Source organism: Ambystoma mexicanum, chromosome 2q, assembly GCF_040938575.1.
Source record: "Ambystoma mexicanum isolate Mex_15411 chromosome 2q, UKY_AmexF1_1, whole genome shotgun sequence".
Classification (NCBI taxonomy): domain Eukaryota; kingdom Metazoa; phylum Chordata; class Amphibia; order Caudata; family Ambystomatidae; genus Ambystoma; species Ambystoma mexicanum.
Genome location: NC_090924.1, coordinates 151,699,009 through 151,724,469, shown reverse-complemented (window position 1 = coordinate 151,724,469; position 25,461 = coordinate 151,699,009). Strand labels below are relative to the sequence as shown.

Here is a 25,461-nt window from a genome sequence, read left to right as displayed (position 1 = left end):
AGCATTGTCGTGGCAAATTCTACTTGTTTGGCCTGCATTACATTTGTTGTCGAGTAAGGCAGCTTAGGGTAATGTTTCTGTGGGTGGGAAATGTATCAGCTTGAAGATGGAGGGAAATGCATAGAACCGATTAGAGTATCCCCCAAACCATATGCTACCAATCCTACCACCTCTCAGTGCATCGACGAGCAGTAACAAATATGTGCTTCCCAGCATGGTAAACACACCTGGCATTCCCCCCGGGCGCACGTGGGAAATTCGACCCTGGAAAAAGAACACAGTCGCAGACTTTCCTCATTGAGGCAACCATCAGAGACTTCAATTTGTTATTTGTATATGGAGTGAAAGTAACTCCTTCCATATACACATACAGGAGCTAGTGGTTTGTGGATTATCGCAAAGGTTGTAGTATTCCAACTACACGCTGCAAACGCTCTACTTGCTACATCATTAAGATGCTGTGTATAAGCAAGATGCATTTCGATATGCGGGGTAAAATTGGGAGATTACCAGATAGGCTGGTGTCTCTGAAAACATAGGTAAAATGGTGCCACATGGCAGGCACTATGGGCCTCATTTCAAGTTTAGCCATGCAGTAAAAAAGGGACGGTAACAGAATTACTACCAAGTTAATCGCACCGCCATATTCTGATTGTGCACGGAAAGTTAAGGAAAACCCTCCACAATATGGCTTGACATTCCCCATTCCTCCCCAAAATCCTTGAACGTATCATCTGTTCCCAACATTGTAACTATCATTTATTTTATTTATTTATATATACGAGGAGGAACAATGCTTTTTTGATCACAAAAGAATGCACAATAGATACAAAATCAGATTTGATGGAAAGCAGTGAGCTTCTTACAATGGGGTGAGTTCAAGTGACATTCTGAGCAGGATGTGCAGGGGAGTAAATGGAACAGTCACCAGGGACAATACATGGGTGAATATACATAGATTAAGGACAACCAACATTAGACATGATTAAGTGCAGGCAGGCGGTGTGGCCAGCTGTGTTAGGGACGTGATCATGGTGGATAAAGTGATAGAGTGGAGGCAGCAGAAAGCGAGGGACAGATGCAGGGTAGAGGGGAGGGGAAAATATTAGCTATTCAGCAGATGAGAGGTAGATTAAGAGGCTAACTCAGAGGCGAGGAGGTATGGTTGGTTAGCTTGACCATAACTCTTTGCTCTTCCCATTTCAATGTGTGTTTCCTCCTCTCCGCACCACCGAAACTGCTCTTATAAGTGTCTCTTATTCTTTCCTCTCTGCTCGTCACACTAAGCAATCTTCTATTTTGATTTTATTAGATCTCTCTGCTGCCTTTGATACTGTGGATCACCTTCTTCTATCCTCACAGTCATCCTTAGTCATTTCTGGCTCAGTTCTTAAATGGTTTCATATCCTATATTCTGATTGTTCATTTTACATCTCTTAGGTTGGAAAATCCTTTTTTTCCACTTTTTGATATTATCAAACCATTTGTGCTCTCCTATCACTTTTATGCTGAGGAATCCCAGATCTTTCTGTCCTTCTGTTCTTTCTCTGACGCTATCTATGCATGCTAATGTTACTGCTTGCTTACTCTTTCTCCAATCCTAGATGCACCCTTTTTTTCCCCATCTTAATGGTTCAAAAACTGAAATCCTATTTTTCCCATCCTCTACCACTTCCCCCTCTCACACCCTTCCACAATCTCATCTCCTGTCCTCTCAGTCCTAGATTCCAACATGCTTGCAACTTTGTCACCTTTGCTTCTTCATTCCCTTTCCTTCTAACATCTCTAGCATTTCTTCTTCCTGCCATCTCCAGGTTGTCAACATATGGAAAACCCAAGCCGTCAAACTTCTTATCTCAACTTTGATCCTTTCTCAACTTGATTATTGTTATATTTGTCTGATTTTCCTCCCTGCTTACCGTTTTGCTAATTTACATTCTATTTTCAGCTCTTCTTTCCATCATCTCTTTCTTTCTATTAATTCGTATATCTATCTTGAGTTCTCTCTGATCTATTTCTCGGCTCCCTTTGGAATCTTGACTCCTTTTTTCACTTCTTGCACATTGTTTTTAAATGCTTACATGGTCTTAGACCCCTTATCTTTCCTCTTTTGTTTCATGCTATGCCCTATCTCATTCACTACGCTCTCAATCTCCCTTCCTTCTTACAGTTCTGAACCCTCCTTACACACCTTCGTTTCCGCTCCTTTTCTTTACTGGCCAACAGACACTGGAACTCCTTGCCTCTAGATGTCCGCTCTTCTCCCCCTTTGTCTACATTCCACACCTCTTTCAAATCTAATGTACTCGCCTCAAAACAGTTCCTTTGTATTTTATTGTACCATTTTGCTTCTTTATAGATTCAATACATACAAATAAAATCATCTCTGAATCTGAAAGATTATTCACCAGTTTAGAGGCAATGATTAGGCAATGATTAGGTGGTAACGGTAAATGAGCTTGGTGAATTTGCCACTGTAAATCTTCCAAACCTATAACGAGGCTGTATATGTCCAAAGCCAACCAGAGTGGAGGAAACATCTAGTGAGAGCATTTCTTTTTTAACTTTAATTTTAGTTTTGACTTATAGATGGTGCTTTCATTACAACGTAAAGAGGCAACAATATTAGCATGGAGTTTATTTAGAATGTATAGAGATGGCAATGCAAATGGAGAAAAGTCCAATCAATGATGTCTATAGATTGCTCACGTTTGGCCTACTATTGCTTTGGTACCACTTTTTGGCTATAGATTTCCCTTTAGCACCACTATTAGTTTGGGCTCAGGTGGCACCTTAGCTCCACCATTAACTTTGATTCATATGCAGCACTTTAGTGCCAACTACTTATGCTAACGGGTATTGCCTCTCAGCTGTACCATTAGTCTTCACTCCTCAGTGGTAGGGCTTGAGCTCCACCATTTGTTTAAGTTTGAGCTTGAAGTTGACACTTTAACACCAAATAGGGAAAGCAAGGATATTGTTAATGCTATTTGGAATGTCACATGCAACAGACTAAATAGCACTGGGGAAGCGTGTAATGTTAGGGAAGTTCAGGGATGGTGTACTCTAGTGTCAGCCCTCCTTCTGGATGCGGACCACCTCCTTAGTATCTCTACCTGGGACTCACTGCCTGCCTGAATGCTTGTTAGTGGCGGGATGGAGGAACATACCTTGGAAGATGGCACAGATATACTGCATTCCAACACAATCAAGATGCCCCTGGAACATGCATACCCCTCCAAGGCTCTAGCAAAGTCTGGTAAACCAGCTAATAAAGATAGCATAAACATGTTAAGAGTTTACCTTCGATAGCTGTGAGTGCGACCTGCAACCACAGAATTCAAATGGTTACAAATAACTGTATTTAATAAGGGTTTTCAAGCAGGCAGAGTCTGCAAAAAGTGCCATGTAAATACATGGAGCCCCTGAGAAGGTGGCTCTTTGCAGGGACTCCTTTCAGCTTCGAGCCCCTCACATTAAAAAGATGGCGGAAAGGGTCAGTGACAGGTCAATTGCATGCCACTATGCCTCGCACCCTCTAATTTTCCTGCAAGAGGGGCATAAGGACAACAAAGGCAGTGATCGCGAGAGGATTGCCAATTACTTGGCCTTGCTGTTTGGGGGGCTTTGTTTTGTCAACGAAACTGATTATGACACAACATCGTTTTTTTCATGTAATCTTCAGTGCCGAAGTTGAACAAAAAGAGCCCTAAGAGACAAAACACACACTCAGGATTGGCTGTCAATCAATCAGAGAATTCGTATGTGTCATTCATCGATCTGTGTTTGGGTCATTCCTACCTTTCATCTCAGAAAGATACAAGACCTGCGATCTTCTAGTACCTTCCAGTTAGTTGTCACCTGAATCTAGCGTTGGAGAGCAGGAACCGATTTGTTATCTTGCTTTGGTGCCCTTAAATAGAACTTGGCATTCCCACAGGAGTTGGTGTATCCCAGACCATCTTACCCTTTTTATGTGTGCAGTATGTGTAAATTTACAACATTTAGCGCCACGATGATGCTTAAAGAGCGCGACTGCTGCACTCTACAAAAGCCTAAACATAAGAGATGACCTAAAGGATACAGCTCCAGGATGAGGACAAGAGTCTTCTTGGTTTCAAAGGTGTCCAGCAGCAGAGTGATCTTCTCGTGGGATATTGCAGCGAGGATGTCGCGCTCTCGATACGCCTGAAGCCTCGTTTTGCTTCTCAGAGGGATGAACTTGGCAGCACAGTTGGCTTTGTTCCCCTTGTGCACAACGCGTTTCACAAAGCTGAAGGAGCCCCTGGATGGGAGACAAAGAGTAGCAAACGGTGACACACCGATTTTGGTGCTTTTGTTGAGCAACAATATGTTTTGATGTTGTCAGTTGTTGCCATGGTATTATCATCATCTGCCAGGTACTCTACTGACATCCTATGCTCGGATACTTATACCATTTCCAGCTACTACTATCACAAGCACAGCACGTGACACCTCCCTGTTAGCACATCTCTTTCTTGAAACAACCTTCTTTGCTTCAAACACCCTATGAAATTATTCTCCACCCCAATGTCTCGCCCTCCCTCCAGTACACCGCCCACACCCCCCAATTCCTCCTATGCCCCCCCCCTGGGGTTCTCAACAGTCTGCTGGATGATGCTCTTACACACCAAAACCACCATATCAACCACCTCCGATTCACAGAAACCTGAATAATAGACGTGTGCAGCTCAGCTCTCTTTGAGCTATTCCCACATTTCAACCACCCCAACAAGAACCAAGTTTTTTAACTGGGTTGTGTTATTACCATAAACTACAGAAACTAACCACCTTCCTTTTTGGCTATGTGTCCCATTTTATCTGTGAACCTATGCTAGTCTAATATCCTACTTCTGAACAGTACACCCCTGCAAGGTAACAATTATTTTGTTTGCTTCATGGGGTGAGTGTCTTTCACTGCAATAAATAGTCTTTCCATTTACAAATAATGTAACAATCTTTAGATTATTTGCAATTGTAAAAATAAAATGGTTTTCCAAATGCCCTGCACAGGACTGTGTAAAGGCGAAGACTGGTGCACATAGTGTAGAACAAAAAGAGTTACTTTGCATTTTTCAACAATTCCTCAAGCTCTTTAAGGGTGCTCTCAATAATGGTTCTCACAAACAAAACAAACAACAACACAACACCAATCCCAATCCATCAAAAAGTACACAAATGTGTTCATCAAATCTATAATGCAAATTTCATCTCCATATAGAAAACAAAATATACACATTGCACACCAACCATTAACATAAAATGTTAGGAACACATGATACAAAATTCACAACAGTACAAGGGTAGGAGAGAGAAACAGGCACATAGCAGAGCGAATTATTGATTATGTCATTCTCCTATGCACCAACTCATGGAAGGCTCTTTGCCCTCGAACTAGGCTGGGTACTAATATCTAGATCTGCATATGCTTCAATGCTCGCTAGGTTAAAAAAATGCCTCTTATTTGTAAGGACCAACTTTATTTTGATTGGTACCCCAGCAGTGAAACATGTGTACCTATGATGTACATTAATATATACATCAATATTAATATAGGAATCATTATCAATAATGCAGGCCTACTACTGCTATTCTCACACTACAAGTGCATGTATGTTCCTAAAGCTAAGCAACATCTTCATGTACCCAACAAGGGATGACAAGATACAAATACAAGAAGACACCTATGAACAAGTCAAATGGATGCTTAATTCCATGTAGAACTCCATCATGTGATTTAAAATAGCATGCAAGACACCGTTCAAGTGTTGGACCATCCCCATGACATATCGCATGGAGCACATAGTAGGCCCGCAAAACATTAGTAATCATTTAGCTGATTTTACCTATACTATCTTATTATTTGCTTTAGACCAATACGGCTCACTTACAAAATGGTCTGTAAGATCACACAAATGAACAGATCACCATGTGGAAGAACTAAGTAATCATAGTGAGTTCGAATCTGTGGATATGACAATACATTTTTAACCCACAATCCCAATATTTCATCTACTCGAAGTAGATGAGCTGGTGGGATTATGGGGCTACTCAAAAGATTCAAATAGCATTCTTGCTTAAACTGTAGTTGTGCCGTCATCACAAACTTGTTTTGTTGCATGCTCAGACACTTGTCTCCTTGAACCTAAGATCAATTGCCCCTGACCCTGGCCAGTTGTCTCCTTGAACCTAACTGGGAACAAAATATAAACTCACATACTAAGGCAAGGCAACCCCTGCCTCCAGCTTGCTCATTTCGAAGTATGAAGAGTGGATATGATTCTAACGCTGAATGACGCAACCTATCCTCCTTTAGTTACTGTATTGGCGTTGCACCCGCCAATCATAACACTAAAGCAGTGTTGAATCAAAACCATTTTGTCCACGCTGACATGCATTTCACCTAAAAATTACTGGAGCGTACGGTGTACTTGTATGTCATGTCGAATTTAAATGCACATATGTTTTCCAGTTAAAGTTACCTGAAGCTACCGATCAGGTATTGTATTTAATTTGACCTTGCAAAGGAACAGATCAGATGTACTACATTTTATTAAATATGGTATTCATCTTTATTCTGTAGATATAGAAATCCACCCTGTGTTGCAATACATAATAAGCGTGTACTTTTAGTAAGCAGGTGGAACCCACTTAAAGGCATAGCCGTCCTTGTAGTGCTTCTTAGACAATTACGGCCTATTTAGAACAATGTCAATTTTGATGGTTGTGAACATATTTTATTCCAAAACAACTCTTATGTAAAGACATCGTTATGTGAGGACTGAAGCACCCGAGTGACAGGGTATTTTATATTGAACAAAGTTGTATATCAAGAACCTCATTCCGATCTCCTTCAATCCAATACGTTCTTTAAAATTACAAGCAGGCTGAAAAGTTCCCTTTCCCCAAAATCCTACAGATTTATCAATGATCAACCATTGGACATTGTAGTCATTGTGCTTCAGGGCCCAGAAAATGTTCCACCAACTTTGTGGGTCTTCTGCCCTAATGTGTGCTCGATGTTCATTGATGTTCATTGATCCTAATGGACACCTTCCTTTTAGTATGTCTGACAGAAATGAGCCCAGTAAATGAAGTAAATATACTACCATTCATCATCATCATTCCACTTTATTTCGACCAATAGGTAATAAAAACCATACAGCACAGAATAAAAACCATATTTTTTTTTAAAACAAAGAATATTACGGATGCAACATCATTCGAATTGTACAAAATGTGTAATTCGTACAAATTATGCAAAAAGTGCCTCTATAGAGACTTTGCATACTGTGCAACAATGGGGATACAATTACAATCTTAAATTGACATTTGTTAAACCAATTGTCCACATTCTGAACAAGCTCCTGTTCGAATCAAATATTAAAACAGATCTAAGTCAGGGCCAAAGCACACATAACAATTCACGCCTGATTGCCGATTGCAGCTTTCCTAACAAACATGGCCTTCTTTAAAAAACTTAAGAAGCCAAAAGAAAAGAAAAGAAAAGAAAAGAAAGAATGACGACATTGTGTGAAATTAAAATGCCTAAGGACAGGGAGAATTGTAATCTTTCTAATGTGCTGGTAGGCCTGACAAATCAATAACAGATGCAAAATATCTTCAACAGGTTCTTCACACAAATGGCAGCCTGGGGTATCTGGAAAGCCAGCGCAGCTAACCATGTTTGCCCTTAACATCAACCAGTTTAATCTAGCTCTGTTATCAACCATCTGTCCGACCTTTTATGACTCCAGGTAAGATAGGGCTGTAATGTATCTATCTGACTAATGGCTGCTAAAGATCTGTTAGTGAGTTCTATGGGCTCTCGCTGATCTCTGACTCTATGAGTAAGCAGAGCCTTGTATATATTGTTCTGGGCAGCTGGAAGGATATTACATGAGGATAAAAGTGCTGGAACATGCAGTAGTATCAATTGTTTATAAATAAAAAACAGGCACAGAATTTTCAAGGCTCTTATAATATAATAAAATGTGTTAAAATCACATTAGGGTTGCACCATATACGGAGCCAGCGCAACAACGGAGCAAGTCACCAGGCATCTTCAAGATAGCCTGGCCCCAATTTTTTATGGACTGCAAAATTAAGAGCTGAACCTGGGAGGCCCAATAGCTGCTTGAAAAATACATTTTCAAGAATGTGCAATTTTGCGGAATTAACATGACCCCATAGCGTAGTACAATAAATTGTGGCAGACATACACTGGGAGTCGCAAACCTTCAAGATCAAGCAGAAAGGTTGAGCTTGACACATGGTCATAAACCATAACAAGCCCCCAAAAGATTGACTCATTGTTATTTTCTGTTTCTGTAAATAGCCTAGACCTGTTACTGTAGAAGAAAAACGAACACCCAAATAGTCCAGGACCCTAGGAATTACAACCCCATTAGATAACATCGGATTCATTTTAACCACCTTTCAGCCCTTCACACAAGCCTGCCATCACTACAGACAAACCTGGATCAGCTTTTGAAGCACATTTGGATGGCATGCAATAATCACTGTATCATCAGCATAGGCCAATAATGGGAGGGCCCTGCCACCCACCCTGGGATAATTTGCCTGGGAGTTCACCAGAGCGTCATACAAACCATTGATGTACAGTGTAAATAGGAACAGGGCCAGGACACAAACCTGGCGAACCCCCAGGTTCACATCAAAACATTTTGTACATTGCCCTGCAACCCCATAGCACACACAACCCTTGTTCTCCCATTGAATAACCGGTAGACATAATCTCCCAAGGGCAATTCATAGACCCAAGCACACACCACAATTGTTGCCTATTCACTTTATCAAAAGGCTGTGCTCAGTTGCATGAAGGCCAAGAAGATGGCTTCTTCCTTGATAAAGAGTGAGCGTGAAACATTGTGGGCCTGGTCGGTGTTGGAATGGATGTCTGAACTCTGATCTGGTGAACAGATGTCTGGAGGCCACCCTTGTTTAGTGAAAAGGGGAACACTACTGCAAAGTTAGCCAGGACAATTCAAGGGAGCTTGGAGAGCAGTCAAGACTAAGTCTCAGGAGTAGTGGGGATGATCTGGGGTCTTGGATGAGCACACACAGTAGGATGACAAGGATTACGCTTAGACAGTAGTATATCAAAAATATACATGAATATAGAGGTAAAATAGCAGTAAGTGAAATTTGACTTAACTGTGCCCACTCCCGGTCTAAATCCATACTATGTATCTGACAGAATGGACATTTCAGTGATCTAGGCCACAAGACGACCCAAAAGAACTCTACCAAACATTTTAAATGAGGTGTCCAACAATGAGATGGGCCTGTAAAATAATGGACCGGCAGGATCAGATTTTTGGGAAATGGGAAAGATGATTGCATACTTCCAGGAGGGAGAAAAACATCCAGATTCCAGAATTGCATTAAAGGAGATCATCAACAAAGGGACCCAAAGAATCTATGAGGTCTTAACAAAGGTTGGCTGGAATAGCATCCGCATCTGGCTCATGATTGTGCGCTTGCTTGCCAATGGCAAAGACAACCTCCTCCAAAGAAAACATCAATGTAGGAGCACGGTCTATCCCTTCTGGCACCTCAAAGGGACCTTTGTACAGGTTCAAAAAATGGTCAACCCAAGCCCTGGCATCCCCATGGGCTTCCCTCGCCCTACTCATTCTCTTATAAGACAGGTCTTCAGACACACATTCCCCAAATTTCTGTTGTTTGAATAGACCGCCTCCACCAAATCACCCCATGCCACCTCTTCTAGCTCAGCTTTCCGCCTAGCCAGAGTTTCAAGATAATGAAACTACATCTGAAGCCTTTAAACAACACTTTTGGATGTTTAAAATTGTGAGGTGTTTATCAGCACAGTATGATGTAAACTGGCCTCCACAATTCTAGCCCATTTGAATCTTCTTTTGCAGGCCGGGTTGACGTCAACAAAATCTAAATGAACGTTAATTGTACCACCGTGGACACCAAACAGCGCTCTGAGCCTCGGGCTAATTGGATGATGGTCGCTAGAGGGGTCTCCCATCACTTCAAACCCCTAAATCCGGTCCCAATGTCTAACAGAGAGACATAAATAATCGATGGTAGATGAACCTTAGTGGTTCCTCAGGGTAGGGAGACCTGCAATGTCTGGAAGAACTTGTCCATTCAAATTGCGCAAACCCCACTCGAGGAACCAAGTAATAAATTGTAAATCCTTGGCACAGACTCGAGGGTCCTGCATTTGGGGTTGTGCAATTTCTAGGACTGTGTCTTCCTGTAAATCAAAGAAGTCTCCCGAGGGGTCATTGCAAATTGCCACATTAAATTTGCTCCCCAATACAGGCAAGGATCTTAGATAAAACTCTGGTAAAACGTGGTCCCCCATAAAATGTTTGAAAGTGAACAATGTGATGAATCCTGTAGAGGCATAACTGGTCGCCAGCCTAAGATCTCCTCCCATGTGGCCTGGGGAAGGCAGCCACCACCTGATCCTGACCCTGTGGGTGGTATTATGAGTGAGGATCACATGGGAGGAGATGGCTGTCAGGGAGATGTGGTGACCCCATCATGAGGGACGCAGTATTCTTCCCTTTCAAATGAAGAAGACATATAATTCCTACATTCCTGATGGCATGTTGTCATTTTACAAATCCTTCCAATTGTAAAACCCTAAAACCCTTTCTTGTCAAACACCCCAGACAGCATACCATTCACACCTCATATGTACATAACACATGATTAACACTTCCTGTTTCTGATGGTTTTGATTTAAACAAAAATCCAAAGCGATACAACTTTAAAAAGCAGATTAATCCTCTGGACTCCAGCTCCCATAAAAACTGAGAAGAAGAAAAGGAGTTAATGTGGATAAAAACACCAAGCTAAACGTGCAGACTATTTGTTGTGATGGGAATCAGCTGTCTGGGACATTTAAAAACAGAGTGCCTTTTCAAGTTAAAAGTGAAGGTGGAGACGAGAGATGCAGAGCGGGCAAAGCGGGCAAAGCGGGCAAAGCGGGAAGCAGAACCGAAAGCAGACACCCGAAAGCAGACTGTGCTGAAGGAGACAGGCGCTTCCTACAGGAAAGGTGAGAGACCGTAAGAAGCACATCAGGTACTGCAGGAGAATGGCTGGGGAGCTAGCAGCAGCGGAGAGGCCGTCGGGGATGCAGCCACATTGAAGAGCAGCAGTTCAACTGGCGGATGAATGAGAAGCCGATGGGAGAACTGCAAAAGGTTCTGCATAGCGGGAAACACTTTTCTGAAGCAAGAACATTTGCTGCAGCCCTACACCACAGGTCGGAATTGCCAGCAAACACCAGTGAGTCTGGCCAGAAGTATTGGGAACATACTGAGGCACACTGAGAGGCGTACAAACAATTGGAAACTTGTTTTGAATATCAACCAAGTAATATAGAAAAACAGAATGTACACAAGTTTCCATATATGAGGTGTCGATACGAGGAAAACTAGAGTAAAAGTTGCCATAAGCAATTGAACACTAATGAAGAAGTTGAAAGGTACATTTAGTACAAGTCTCCATATATGAGATGCAATTGGGAAAATTGGAAGAAGCATTGCCACAACTAAATAAATACCAGGGAAGAGGTTAACAGGTAAGAATTGTACACGTCTTCATATATGAGATGTCAATATGGGAAAAGTTGGAAAAAAGTAACACCTAAAGTCAAAACAGTATACACAGAGAAGGAGTACCACTGTGTTATACTGAAATAGAACATTTTAGAAGAACCTGGTGAAAGACACACATCAGGCAGTGAGCCTTTGGGAGAAAGCGACCTGGTAGGGGAGTATATCAAGGGATCTATAACACCCAGAGGGTGATTCCTGGCTAGGGAGTATACCAGGTAGTCAATTTTTGAATATGTTGAAGAGAACTTTGTAAGACATCCTGGTGAAAGAAGCACATCAGGCAGTGAGCCTTTGGGAAACATACCGGGCAGGGCAATATACCAGGGGATCTGCAAAACCCAGAAGGAATCCTGGCAGGGGAATACACCAGGAAAAACTTCCTCAAGAAAGTGTTGAGTGAAATAGACATTTCTGATAATCTTGTGGAGTCATTGTTTGAAAGCCCTTCTTGCCATCCTTTAAGAGTTGTTGTGGAAAGGAAACACTTGTTATTCTTTGGAAATACACTCTTTGCCATCCTGAAAAAAGTGTTGTGTAAAAGAGACAAGTTTGTTAATTTTCCAAAGGACATTTTGCCATTTTGAAGAAAGTGTTGTGTGACAGAGACATTGCCGCTGCTCTTAAGGAATCATTGGTTCAAAAGAACACTTTTGCTGTTCTACCTAAAACAATCTAGGGGAAGGGAACCACTTGTTGACTTAATGATTGTTCGTTGAATTTTCCCATTTGTTTGTACACACTTTTTGATAAATCAAAACAAATACATTTACCTTACACCTTTGTTTGTTTTAGTGTGACGGTCAGATACATTTTAGACACAAGGGTGGTCATTAGGGGTCCAGTGGTAAAAATCTGGTGTTACCGTGAGGGCAGTCCTACCGTGTCCACAATCGTGTGGTGTCGGAAACAAGGTAGGATTACGGCTTGGCGGCCGCGTGCATTGCTAATGCACGGAACCAGTGCCACCGCCATTACGCTAACACCGGCGGAGATGGATGTAACCGCACAAATCTAGGCGGTGCATCGGCCTCCACTGCGTCGATGCCGGACATAGAGGCACTGCGTACGCAGAACCGGAAACACTGGAACCGGAAAAAGCGTAATAGCTGGAAATGGAAAGAGACCGGCGGCCATTACAAAAATCACAATCCACTGCAATCCCCCTGTACCAGAAGCCATCCAGCATCAGTGAGTGGGCCAACACACACAGGGACATGGCTGCATCAGTGAAGCAGAACTCACCATGCTGGTGGATCATACTGTGGAAAATGCAGGGGAGCTATTCTCTGCTGACCAGCGGCGCAGCACGTAGCAGAGGCGCAAGGCCATATGGGCTGAGGCTTCCCAGAAAGTGACAGCTGTGGGTGTCACAGCCCGTAGCATCAAGGACTGCCACAAACGTTGGGATGACCTCCCCCTAAGGGTGTGGAACCTTCTGGCAGCCCACAGGCGTACATGCACTACAACAGGAGGTGGAACACACTCACCCCTAAAGCTGCTCCCATGGGAGGACAAGTGCAGCAGTGTGCTGCATCTCAAGGGCATTGAGGGAGTCGGTGCAGCGGCGGCAGGAGCTGGGACACCTGGCGAGGCTGGTGAGTACAGAAAGTGCACAAATAAGAAGCTGAATCAACCTAACACTGCCCCCCCCCTTTACCATCAACGCAAATAAATGCCCATATCACAGTCCACATCACCCCGACCAGACCCAGTACTCCCATGGACACCCCCTCACAGAATACAGTGCAAAGGCAGTGAGATGCCCTGCCCCCAAGTATGACCCATAGACACCCACATGACCATGCCGCACACATCAATGTATGTAACCAGACCGTTAAGTGTAAGTAGACCACCACACATGTAACAGGTCCAGCAAACACATGAGGATGGCCCATTACAGTGGCTGACATGGCTGCAGCTGCCAACCTGCCCATCTGTGGTGGGTGTTGCACCCCTGCCATGCAGAGTTGCCATGTAATCACTGCCACTGTCACCAGTGCAGACACTGCACATTCCTACCCACACAAATGACAGTATGGGACTTCACACAAATGTGAATCAAGAACATCCTGCCACCTCACCTCCTGTTCCCTGTACTGGGTACATTTGAGTACAACTGTCATGTCAGCATATGTAAATTGGTAATGGCTCCAGTAGCAAGGTGTCGGTAGCAAGGTATGGTCAATACATGAACTATACTCAGTGCCAACTGCACACTGCAGCACACACACACCCATACTGGCACCCCCATATACAGCTGCATTTACAGCATGGACATGGCGTAGGCCACGCCCCCAGGTCCCCCCCAATCCGCACATGTGCACACAGAAGAAGAAAACCTCAGTGGCCCAAATACCTATACCACAGGACACAACCTATGATTCCAACAACGTGCATCCTGGACACAAGTATTGCATGTTTGTCTTCCAAGCACATCGTCCCTCAACATCTGTACCAGCCACCTTCACCATCCAGGAAGTCACTACTGCTCAGGTACACCACGCCGAGGAGACCGACATCCCTCCTGCCCCTGGGACACAGCAAGCCCCTCAGGCCAACATCTCTCCTGCCCCTGGGACAGAGCAAGCCCCTCAGGCCAACATCCCTGCTGCCCCTGGGACACAGCAAGCACCTCAAGCCAAAATCCCTGCTGCCACTGGGACACAGCAAGCACCTCAGGCCAACATCCCTACCGCATGTGGAATCCCAGAGGGACGTGCACCACCACCATCCCACCAGGCAGAGTTCGAAGGCACGGACAGCAGTGCAGACAAAGTGACAGTTGAGGCAGCTGGAATCGGCAGCGAGGAGAACCCGAACACCCCTGAAGTACTGGCCCCATGAGTCCCATGCACTTCCCCACCCCATCATTGCAGATAATCACCAGCCGTATCCAACGGATGAAGAAACGGCAGGACATGCTGGCCATACTGGTTCAGCAGCACCTGGAGAAGTCAAGGCTTCAACGTGAAAACAACTAGTCCATTGGGTGCCGGGTTGCATGTGCCATTGGGCGTTCCGCCTCTGCAAACATGATGATGTCACAGAGGGTCCATGAGGGCAACAGTGTCCAGTCGAACATAGCAAAAACAATGGCGCTGGCACTACAGGCCATCATGATGCGCCTACTGCCCCATAACCCCCCAATGCCCTCCACCAGCACCACACCTAGTAGCTCCCAGGCAGGCAGCCCCAGGAGAAGGTCCATGAGCCTGTCTGGGTCATCTCTGAGGGAGAAACATGCGGCCAAGAGTGACAGGAAGTAGTGTTCATTGACTGATACTTGTTGCACATGTTGTCATTTTCGGGCTGGGAGGTGGGTGACGTTTGGGAGGGAGAAGGGGGTCCATAGTTGGGATAGGTATTTGGGGCCTGGGAGGTGGGTGGGTACGTTTGTGTGGGTATTGTTGTTGCACCTGTTTAGTTTTGTCAACATCATACACTGGGTTGTTAATCTGAATAACGAGTGGATCTTCTTCTGTGTGTGCATGAATGATTTAATGTAAGTGTTACAAATTACGTGTGTGATAATGTGCTCCATGTGCTTATGAGAACTGTTCAGAACAAATTGTGAATAAGTGCTTCCCATTCATGTTGTCCATCCATGGCACCCCACCCTGGTTGCACACCCATCCCATCATCATCGTCGTCATCCTCCTCATCTGCTGGGTCCATGTCAGGGGGCAGTGCAATGTTCCGGCATATACACATATTATGCAGCATAGCACATGTCAGCACAATTTTGCCAACTTTTATGGGTCTATACATCAATGCCCAGCTGGATCTGCTGAGGCAGCAGAGCCTGGCCTTCAGCAGTCCAAAAATGTGCTCTATGATGCCCCTCTATGATGCTCTATGATGCCCTGTGTACGTATGTGTGCCTGGTTGTAGGACTCCTAATGCCTGTTCCATGGTCATCTGACGGGCGTCACGAGCCATGGCGTGAAGGGGTATCCGGCATCACCTGCATGGGAGTGACAGAAAGGTGAATGTATGTTTATGGTGGATATCTGGTGTTGGCGATGATAGCATGTACACAGCCCGAGTATTTTGTTAGCACAAAACACAGTACATGCCACAGATTTCACAATGCATTTTGCTAAATTAGCTTGTCTCAACTTTTCAATTTTCCAAACTTGGCTCACTCATTCCTACTGAGACTGTTTGGCCTGCTCAATGTGTGCATTCATGGTATGGCCTTCTAGGCAACTACATGTCTTATTTCTTTCAATGTACACAATGGTGTGTTTCAGCATACTAGGTGCCTCATGTCTTATATGGTGCTGACAAAATCTGAGTCATGCGCCCGCAGCGCACAAGAGTGAAGTCACTGCTGCACGCAGCAGGAGAAATTGGCATTGCGCACATGGGAGCACCTGCTACTTTCTCACCAATGCCAATACTCCCATTCACATGTTTCCGTTGCATGGTGTGCCACTCCATGGTTATGGGGTATTTCCATTAGCCAGTACATGGTTTCCCGTGACATGGCAAACAGTCATGGAACTATTGCATACATTAATCATACGACTCAGCCAACAGCCAGGAGCACTCTGGTGAGTGACTATTGCCCCCCCCACTCCACAGAGGTCATGCACTGGTCATCCTTCACACCGAACAGCTAGGTGCTCTTTCTGATGCAATGTGACATGTACCTTGGCAAAACCATTGAGTCGTGTGTCGATCCCGGAAAACATGCACAGCAATGGGTGATGAGTTGTTCTGCATCACAGACCATCTGCACGTTGAGGGAGTGGAATTGTTTTCGATTTCTATACACCGCCTCAATGGCATGTCTGGCAACCAACTCCACATGGGTGCAATCTAACGCACCAATGCAATTGGGAATGCTGGCAAGTGCATGGAAGGCCACTTTGGTGGCATTGACCTGTGCAGGTGTTTGCAGTAGGGCAATGTGGTCTACCCATGGCGCAGCAGCGCATCCAGTACCTGGAACATTATCCTTGAAAAACAAGGTTGTGACAGCACGTGCAGCTCACTGATGGTGTGCTGGTATGTGCCGGTTGCAAGGAAGTGCAGTACTGATACTAACTTCAGCAAGGGTGGAATTGCAGCCCGAATGTTTATCATGCTGCAGATATCATCATTGATGAGGGTAACTACTGATATGATGGTTCCCCCTGAAGCAGGGTACTGGTGGCTGCCTGCGGGGTGGTACCTGCTGCACATTGATGTTTGGGATGGCCAACTGGTTCTTCATTTGCCTCCTGCGCCTATGCCTCCTCCTCTGCCTCAGTGCTGCTTGTAACTCAATAGCTGCTTGCAGGTCCCCAGCCCAATTGCTGCTACACCGACTGCCAGCATGGTTGTGTTGGGAGGTAGGTTGGTTGCGGGTGTGGTCCTCTTGTAGATTCCCAGTGGCCAATGGTGAGCAGCTGGGTTAATTGTGTACACCTGGAGCCTGTTGCTGCTCACCTGGCACTGTTTAACGCCTGGTCCGCATTGGCGGTATTACAGGCGCGGTGGTCATGGTGTCACTGCCATTTTTATGGCGGTGTTTCTATGTAGGCGGAACATCTAATGTACCCGGAATACCGCTGTGCCGATAATTCAGGGACGTCCGGCAACTCGTCTTGCTGTCTGTGGTCACGGTGCTGCCGGGTGCTGTAGATCCGTGGGGGTCACTTTGCGGTCACAGTGTTTCAGCCATTGCGGGTCGGAATGTGCCGGTCTGGAAAACGGTAATTCTACTCACCCAACAGCCAGGAGCACTCTGGTTGATTCTGGACCGGCAAGATTGTAACGAGGCCCAAGGACAGTTAGTATAATTTTGATGACGGGACACAAACTGATCTTTAGTTTTAGTTTCCTAGGAAGGGAAATAGGGACAGAAAGGCCTTTACCCAACCCCTTTTCTTTAATAAAGATGTCTGTTGTTGAAAACATTGCAACTTTGTGCCCACCTCTCATTTCTGGCCCCTCATAACAATCTATTAATATCTGTTAGGTGGGGAATATTGTAAAAATGTAAAATGTCAATGGATTCACCATTTCTGAAAAGTAGTGTGAGCATTTGCAGACAATCCAAATAAGTTTGAAAAAGAACCACTCCACAATCAATAGAAGCCTTTATCAAAAGGGCCAGCCCCCCGAAACTCCTTCCCCTATTGTTCTTACTCACAGGGATAGAGTAAGATACATAACCATACAATAGGGGGGCCTCCACCTTCTAGGTGTCTAGGAATAAAATAAATCACCTCATAGCCTTGCAGGAAGAACAAAATAAGAGGGTTAGAGAATTTTGCCAGTGGACCAGCAATATTCCATGATAAAAATTAAAGTGGGACACTGTAACACCCTCCCTGACGTGCTCAGAGGAGAACCCTGTCCCCCACCTCTATGATATGGAAAATCCCGTCAGTCAAGCTCCTCAATAGAAGATAGGATTTAAAAGGGATTGGAAACAGGGACAACCATATTCATAACCTGATTGATGGTACACCCCTGGCACTGCATGTGTCCCCCCCGCTCCCAAATCCTCAAATTAGGAGAGCTATTTGGGTAAGCGAATGCAGAACTGCCTCTTCTGGAACACTTTTTAGATGCCCTACTAATGGAAGATGGGGAGCAACCAGGACTAAAGTGTTGACCAATCGGTGGATAAACATAGGCCAATGGGACAAGTCTGCTAAGAAGTGGTTGACCACTAGTTTTAAATTCCCTAGAAAGATTAGAATTGACCAAATAATCCTGTAGGGACCTATTAGCAAAATTAACCTCAATGCAATCCCGTTGGACCGCGTTATCAGAGTGCCCGACCAGGCCACCTTCTGGCCATTAAAATATCCTGTGGGTTAATATTGGGTTAATATTGGGTCCTATCAGATTCGTACTGACCCAATGAATTGTTTAATTAATCAAAGACAACGTACATTCACACAGGGCTATCAAGTATGACCCCAACAGAGTGGTTGCTAACTGAGGATCGAAGGGGTGACACAGAATTTATACTTTCCGTTATATACTTACAGCCTCCACATTGACAAGCTTTGGTCCAACTACCAGCCATCTAACATCAATGGAGGCTGAAGCAGAGTGGCTCAGAGCCTCCGTAAGATCAGCCAATAGCGCTAAATTAGCACCCTGAGTTTTAGATGATAGTTCAATAAAGCTTTTCCTCAACTCTCTAGAGGAATCATCCATAATCATCAATGGGTTCATGATCCCCTGTTTAAATGTTTGGAAAAAAGTGAGCATGGGGCCAAGCTTCTTGTCCATCACTTCATCACCCAGCTTAGCCAAACTCTCAGACAGCAAAATACCTTGCTCAACCAGAAGGTCACAAATGGGACGTAACTTTCCCTCCAATGCTACTTCCAACATATTAACATCCTTAACCAATCATACTGTATTATTAGTGGAGAGAGAGAGAGGGACTGATAGCAGGCCTCGATCGGGCACCTGAGAGTCAGATGGGTCCAAATCTGTGTGGGAATCCAGACCTTCCTGTGTACTGGTCCCACTCTCAGAAATTACCTTATCCTTTACAAAACTCACAGATGCCAAGGTCTCTACTGAATCAATCCACACTGGAAATACAGGCATTCACTGTAACTAAAGAACCCACCTCATCCCCTAGAATAGTCTTCACCAAGCCCTCCAATCCCTGCACTGCTGCTACTATGGCTCTTTCTGTGACCAAGATTTGCTGCTCTATTTTCCCTGCCATGTCCTAAAGATATTGGTCCTGAGTAGATTGACCAGCCGTTAAGGACGGGACCCGCAAAGGGACCTTGGAGGTAATTACAGTACCGCAATTTGCAGTACCGTAATTACCGCCTTCCCCATTTCCATTGAGCCCTATTGGGGCAAAAATTGGAATGGGGAAGGGCCAATGGTGAATGGGGAATTACCGCCCCGCCAACCTTGGAATGGGGCGGTAATTCCGCCATTCACCATGGCGGAATCGGTAAGGTACCGGCGTCAACCATGGCGCTAATAGCGCCATGGTTAACGCCAGGGTCATAATGAGGCCCATAATCTTCTGAGCCCGGCACCATGCAGAAAAACACTTCCACTTATGGCCGTAGCACGTCAACACTGAAGAGGCTCTGGTGTTGGCAAGGATGTCCTTACACTCCGCAGGCAAAGAATTATTTTAAAATTCTAGGGCTGCAGTAGCCGGACAATGAGGTTAAGCGACACTGGGTTGTGGCCACGCCGGAGCAACGAATATCATCCTGCTGTGGCACTGTCTGGGTGTGATGATCACTCATAGCAGGAGTGGGAATAGAGGAAAAGCGTATAGGAAAAGTCCCTGCCACGGGTACTAGACTGTATCCCCCATGCTCCTCAGCTGTGGGAAGCTGCTGGCGAACTTCTGACACTTAGAATTCATTGCAGTCATGAAAAGGTTGATCTGGGGTTGACCCCATTCATGCAACAGAAGATCCACTTGGCCCTGGTGAAGCTCCAACTCGTGGCAAGAACGTAGCTCCCAGCTGAACGAGTCTGCAATGGTGTTCTTGGTCCCCGCCAGGTGAAAAGGGACGAGAAACATGTCCTAGCGAATGAATCAGTGCCACAGATCCTGGGCCTCCCTGGAGAGAGCCGTAGAGCACATCCTGCCATGCTTACAGATGTAGAACATGGTGGCGATGTTGTCCATGAAGAACCTCACCACCTTGCCCCTCAGCGACGGCAGGAAGGACTTGAGGGCCCAGAAGACAGCCCGAAGCTCCAGGACATTGATGTGAAGGGTCTTTTCTTCTGGCAGCCAGAGGCCTCTGGGATGCTGCTGTCCGTTGTGAGCACCCCAACCTTCCAGAGAAGCATCCATGGTGACTGTCTCCTGGTAAGGAGGGACTTGGAATGGGCTTGTGCGTATTGCTCATTGGAACTTCTCATTGTTGGCGATCTTGTCTGTCCAGGATCCAGAGACTAGCAGCCACCTCACATCCAGAAAACTCCTGGAGAGTCGTCATCTGTAGTCTGCAAAGGAGGATGAGGTTGATACAGGAGGAAATCATGCCTAGCAGCGAATTGACAGCTTACACAGTAGCCGACAGCACCAATGACAGGTGCTCACTTTCCCTCAGATGGTTATCACCCTCTGTTCTGAGGGAGACGCCAGACATTTACTGTGTTGAGTCGGGCTCCCAGAAACACAGTGTTCTGCGATGGCTCCAAGCAGCACTTTGGATAATTTACAGAAAATCCCAGATCTGTCAGCAGACGCACGGTCCTCGCTGTGTGCTGGCTCGCCAGAGAGTGGGAGAGAGATCGGACAAGCCAATCGTCCAGGTAAGGGTAGACGTGCATGCCCTCAAGACGAAGATGCACCACCACCAGAGCCAAGGACTTTGTAAAAGCCCTTGGGGCTGATTTCAGGCCGAAGTGGAGCGCCTTAAACTGATAGTGTCGCCCCTGGACCACGAACTGCAGGAACCTGCGGTGCCTCCGGTGGATGGGGATGTGGACGTAGACGTCCTTCAGATCCACAGATTCCAGAAAGTCGCTTTCTCCAGTTGGCCAAGCACATGCTGCAACATGACCATCTTGAATTTCGGAGACTTCTAGTACTTCTTGAGGCGTCTGAGGTCCAGGATCGGTCTCCATCCTCCTGACTTCTTTCAGACCAGAAAGTATCTGGAGTGCACTCCGGAGCACCAGAGGTGCTGGGGGCCTGGCTCAATCACCCCCTTCTTCACTGTGGCGTGGGCCTCCTGCAGCAACTGCGCCACGTGCTGTTCTTGTCTAGCCACCAGAGGAATACGAGGACATCTGTGTTGGAAATCCAAGGTGTGTCCCTGTTCGAGAGCGTCCAGCACCCATCTGTCTGTGGGGATGGTCTTTAACGCACTGACGAACCTCACAAGCTCCCCTCCCACTGGGGTGCACAAGTGGGGGCCTGAGTCCACAGCCAGTTCAGGCCTGTTTCGGGGTTAGAGCTCTGCCCTGCGGTCAGCACTGATGCTGTCCTCTGCTGCCATATGCCTGTGAGCGACCTTTGTAGGCATCTTGAGTCGTGGCAAGGGAAGGTTGCCGATAAGGAGTGGTATATCCCTTGGAGGACCGGCCAGGCTTTCCTCTTGAGGTACGAAAGGACAACGACCGACGTTGCTGCAGGGCCCAATGAACATGCCGTCTCCGTGTCTGCCTTAATAACTAGCAGAGACTCGTTGACGGCGAAGAAGTAGTGGTCATCTAAAAGGTCGACTGAGTCGTCGATAAAATGGTAGCAGGGGTCTTCTTCGACGTGGTCGTGACAGTTAATGACGAAGTTGTTTTGGCCGGTTGAGCTGCCGAAGGCATCGCCAGGGGGTCAGCAAAGGGCCACCTTTGGGTCTCTCCTTCATCGCCTTGTCTGCCGATGGTAAGCAGAGTTTTAAAGAAGTCAAGGACTTTCTCTCAGAGGGAGCGGCCCTCACTGGTAGGCTCGCCATAGAAGTGGTTGGTGACGGCAACCTTGTCCTTCCTGAGCTGGGACCCGCAGCAAATGCGAACCCAGTGCGATCAACAACGTGTAGCCTTGCCTTCTTTTGGACCACAGAGGGCGGGCATCCTCAAATGATCTCGACCTCTTTTCAGAGGGAGTTTGTTCGTGGGACCCACCGGTCGTGGGGGAAACATGACCATGCCCGGAATCAGAGTCAGAGGCCTTGCCCAATTTGAGTCACGCTGCCAGCCTGCTGTAGCGATCCTTCTTTGTCTTTTTTGAAAATCCACAGCAGACCTCGCATCCCTCTTCATCATGGTCTGGATGCAGGCAATACAGACATGTATGGTGTCGATCTTCGACATACATGTTCCTCAATCCACATTTCGCAGAGTTTGAAGAGACATCTCTTCTCCTCGGTCATGGTGGAAAGGCACGAAGAAGGCCCAGGCCTTTTCGAAACTCAATGAAAGATATGTGATGTAGTATGATCTTCACTGATAGCGGGTCGCCTCTGCTGGAAGTCGACCTGCGGCCGAACGATTAGACAAAAATGGGTAAAAACTGTTTCCAAAATGTGCACAAAACAGAAAACATAAATAAATAGGTCAGAGAGCACTAAGAGGATTCCCAACACTGAAGCATGCAGTAAAAATCTGAAGAGGGCCACTAGGGGTGGAGCTTAGGGATTGGACAAGATAGTATGACCCAAAGGACAGTGATTGGTTTAGAGGAGAAATACAGTTTTCAAGCTAAAGTGAAACTATTTTTTCTTTTACCAAGGACTGCCAGCCTGACGACCGGGAAAATGCATGAGCATGTGAATCCATGCCAGTGTAACGCTCACCTGGTATCCACGGGGACGTCACTCAGCCTGTTCTGACCTCTTGTGACCTCAAATCCTTCCCTGGAGTCTACTCGACTGGAGACTGGGCCTGACACACAGGATTGGTAGAGTTTAACTCCCTATTGTCTCTGTGTGCTTAAAACCCTTCTTCCCCGGGCTCCAACCCTTCCCTTTGATCCGCAGCTCACCTTGTTTTCTTGGAAAGTGTGCTCTCCATCCTGCTTTCAGCGCAGGGGCGCGTTGATTGATGCGGGCTCATTGCTGCCTAGTTACGTCACTGGCAAGAGTCCGACAGGTAAGTATAATGAATCTTTTGAACAGTTCTCTAACTTCGTTCCTTTCCTTCCTTAGATGATGGCCGGCTTCCGGGGATGGCGACGTGCTGCTGAGATGAGTAGCGCTGAAGGTGTGTGAGAGCGCGATGCGCCCCTTTCGTATTTGTATTGAACTGAGTTCCTTTTCTGTGTCTTTTAGGTGCCGCGACGTTTCCAGCGTGGATGCCGGTTATGAAGAAGAAATGCGGTGAGTAAGCACGGTATGCGGTGCCTCTAGATGTTCCATGCTAACCTGGAGTGTCTTTTCCCTCTTGCAGATGGATGAGAAGTTCCGGAGACAGAGTTCCCCCAGAGCGGCTGGGATTCAGGTAAGCGTTGGAAGCGTGTACAGTCTTTAAAAATAAGCGAAGATTTGCTGAATGCTTTCTAATGCCTTTTTTCGGTTCTTTTCCCTTTTCCTTAGGAAGCGGCGTGCCGGGATGGGAATGACACCGCCGAAGATGCCCGCAGAACAGAAGAAGCGATGAATGATGGGCAGAAGCGCCGCAAGGTAAGCCTGTTCTTGTTCTTGCAGGAGCTGAGCGCAGAAGAAAGATGCAGGCCTACTGGAGAACGATCCGAACAAGGTGAGTGTCACGCTGAAGGTGCAGAAAACACAAAGCATGTTTCTCAGCCTGGGCGTGGCTTAAATAGTCTCTGGGTATCCCAGGTGTCTCTGGGCTGGACCACACCCAAATGACTAGACTGCACATGCAGTTCTGGGAACCACAATATGTGGGGGCATCCATCTTGTCCCCATCAATGCACTACAAGTCCAATCCCCAATGTTATCCTATGGGAGTGAGTGAGTCTGGTGCCACAAGCGCCAAGTCTGACTCCAAGTGAGTCTTTGGAGGGATGGAGAGGCCCTTGAGGGCCATGCAGGTGATTGTGGCCTGGCTCCAGCCTGACATCTTTGAGGGCTGGGGACATGAGGGGCAGGAATCATGACAGCCAGACCCCATGCTGGGGAATGTCACAGTTTAGAGCTGCTTAACCAACATCTGTGATGTACATATCAATCTTCCATTATTTAGTAATATATTAATTTTCCATAGTATGTTCATGATGGACATACTTATACAGTATGTAAATTAAGCTGCGAGATGGAGGTCCAATCTGAATTACAATAATATCTTAAGCATATATGATTTATTACATTTTACCATCAACTCTCATGTAACTTCTTTCCTTATTAGAGTGCCAAAGGAATTTAAAATAATATGTGTTCATTAATATTTCATTACATCATGTCACTGAGAAACATGGATGTTAAACTATGTCCAAGTTAGAACTCTGCATTAATCTAATGTATCTCTACAGATCAGGGTTATCTCAATTAGTTTCATGTATGCATATCATGTATCAAAACTAACACCATATGTTTCAATTGTGTACTTTCAACTTGTGAAATGTATAAAGTGTTTGTGTGTCTATTCATAGAAATGGAACCCAAGAAAATTGCTCATTCATGCCTGTCGTATCAAGTGAATCTATTATGTGGATCCAGAACATCTCTCTCTTAAGTAAGTTAAATTTCCCCCTCTAGGTGGTGTCCTTATTAGTTCAAGTACAACATATCTCTATTGGGCTATTGTGTGTCTCATTGTAGAGAAATGTCTTGCTACTGGGGATTTTTGGTTATTTGTACATATGTTAGAGTTATGTTCTGTTATCCGTTCTTTCTTGTAGTTGGCCTACATAGTATTTGACACAAGGGCAAATCAGGCATATATAACATTCTTTGAATCACAAGTGGCAAAATGTTTGAATGAGTTCTTTTGTCCGGTGTACATGTGTCTAATGTGATCGCCCTTTTGAATGTTGTTGCATTGACTACAGTGCAGGAAGGGGTATGTTCCGTGTTTGGAGGTTTAGGGAAAGGTTTAGTGAGTTCTGTGTCAAGTCGTGTGATCTTCCAGCTCTTCTTCAGTAGCTGTGCAATCGGTGCACTCTCTCTGTTATGACAATGCATTACTTACTGTAAAAGCATTTCTGATGGTTGTATCTGCTTAGATTCACATGCTGTGCATAGTCCGACATCCAGTGGTCACTGCGGAGTATTGCATTTTGTTTTTCGTAGTCGAAAAGGGGACGTCAACAAGGCGTGTCTGTAACACTATCCCTATAGTGACGTGCAGTGTACCCACAATCCCTCACGCGTCAAGGCCCCTCTGTTTGTATTTTTTCTGCCCTGAGGGAGCCTTCTATACGTGAGTGAGTACAGAAAAGAGAGAGAGATGTAGA

The 25,461-nt window shown here is 45.6% G+C and overlaps 1 protein-coding gene across 11 annotated transcripts in view; it reads right to left on the bottom strand.

The window, feature by feature from the left end:
• OBSCN (obscurin, cytoskeletal calmodulin and titin-interacting RhoGEF) overlaps positions 1–25,461 on the bottom strand; it is a 3,169,051-nt gene that overhangs the window by 692,202 nt on the left and 2,451,388 nt on the right. For all 11 annotated transcript variants that reach the window (XM_069647058.1, XM_069647065.1, XM_069647061.1 and 8 more), the window contains one exon: positions 4,085–4,285. In XM_069647058.1, the coding sequence (XP_069503159.1) occupies positions 4,085–4,285 (201 nt within the window). The remainder of the gene's footprint in view (positions 1–4,084; positions 4,286–25,461) is intronic.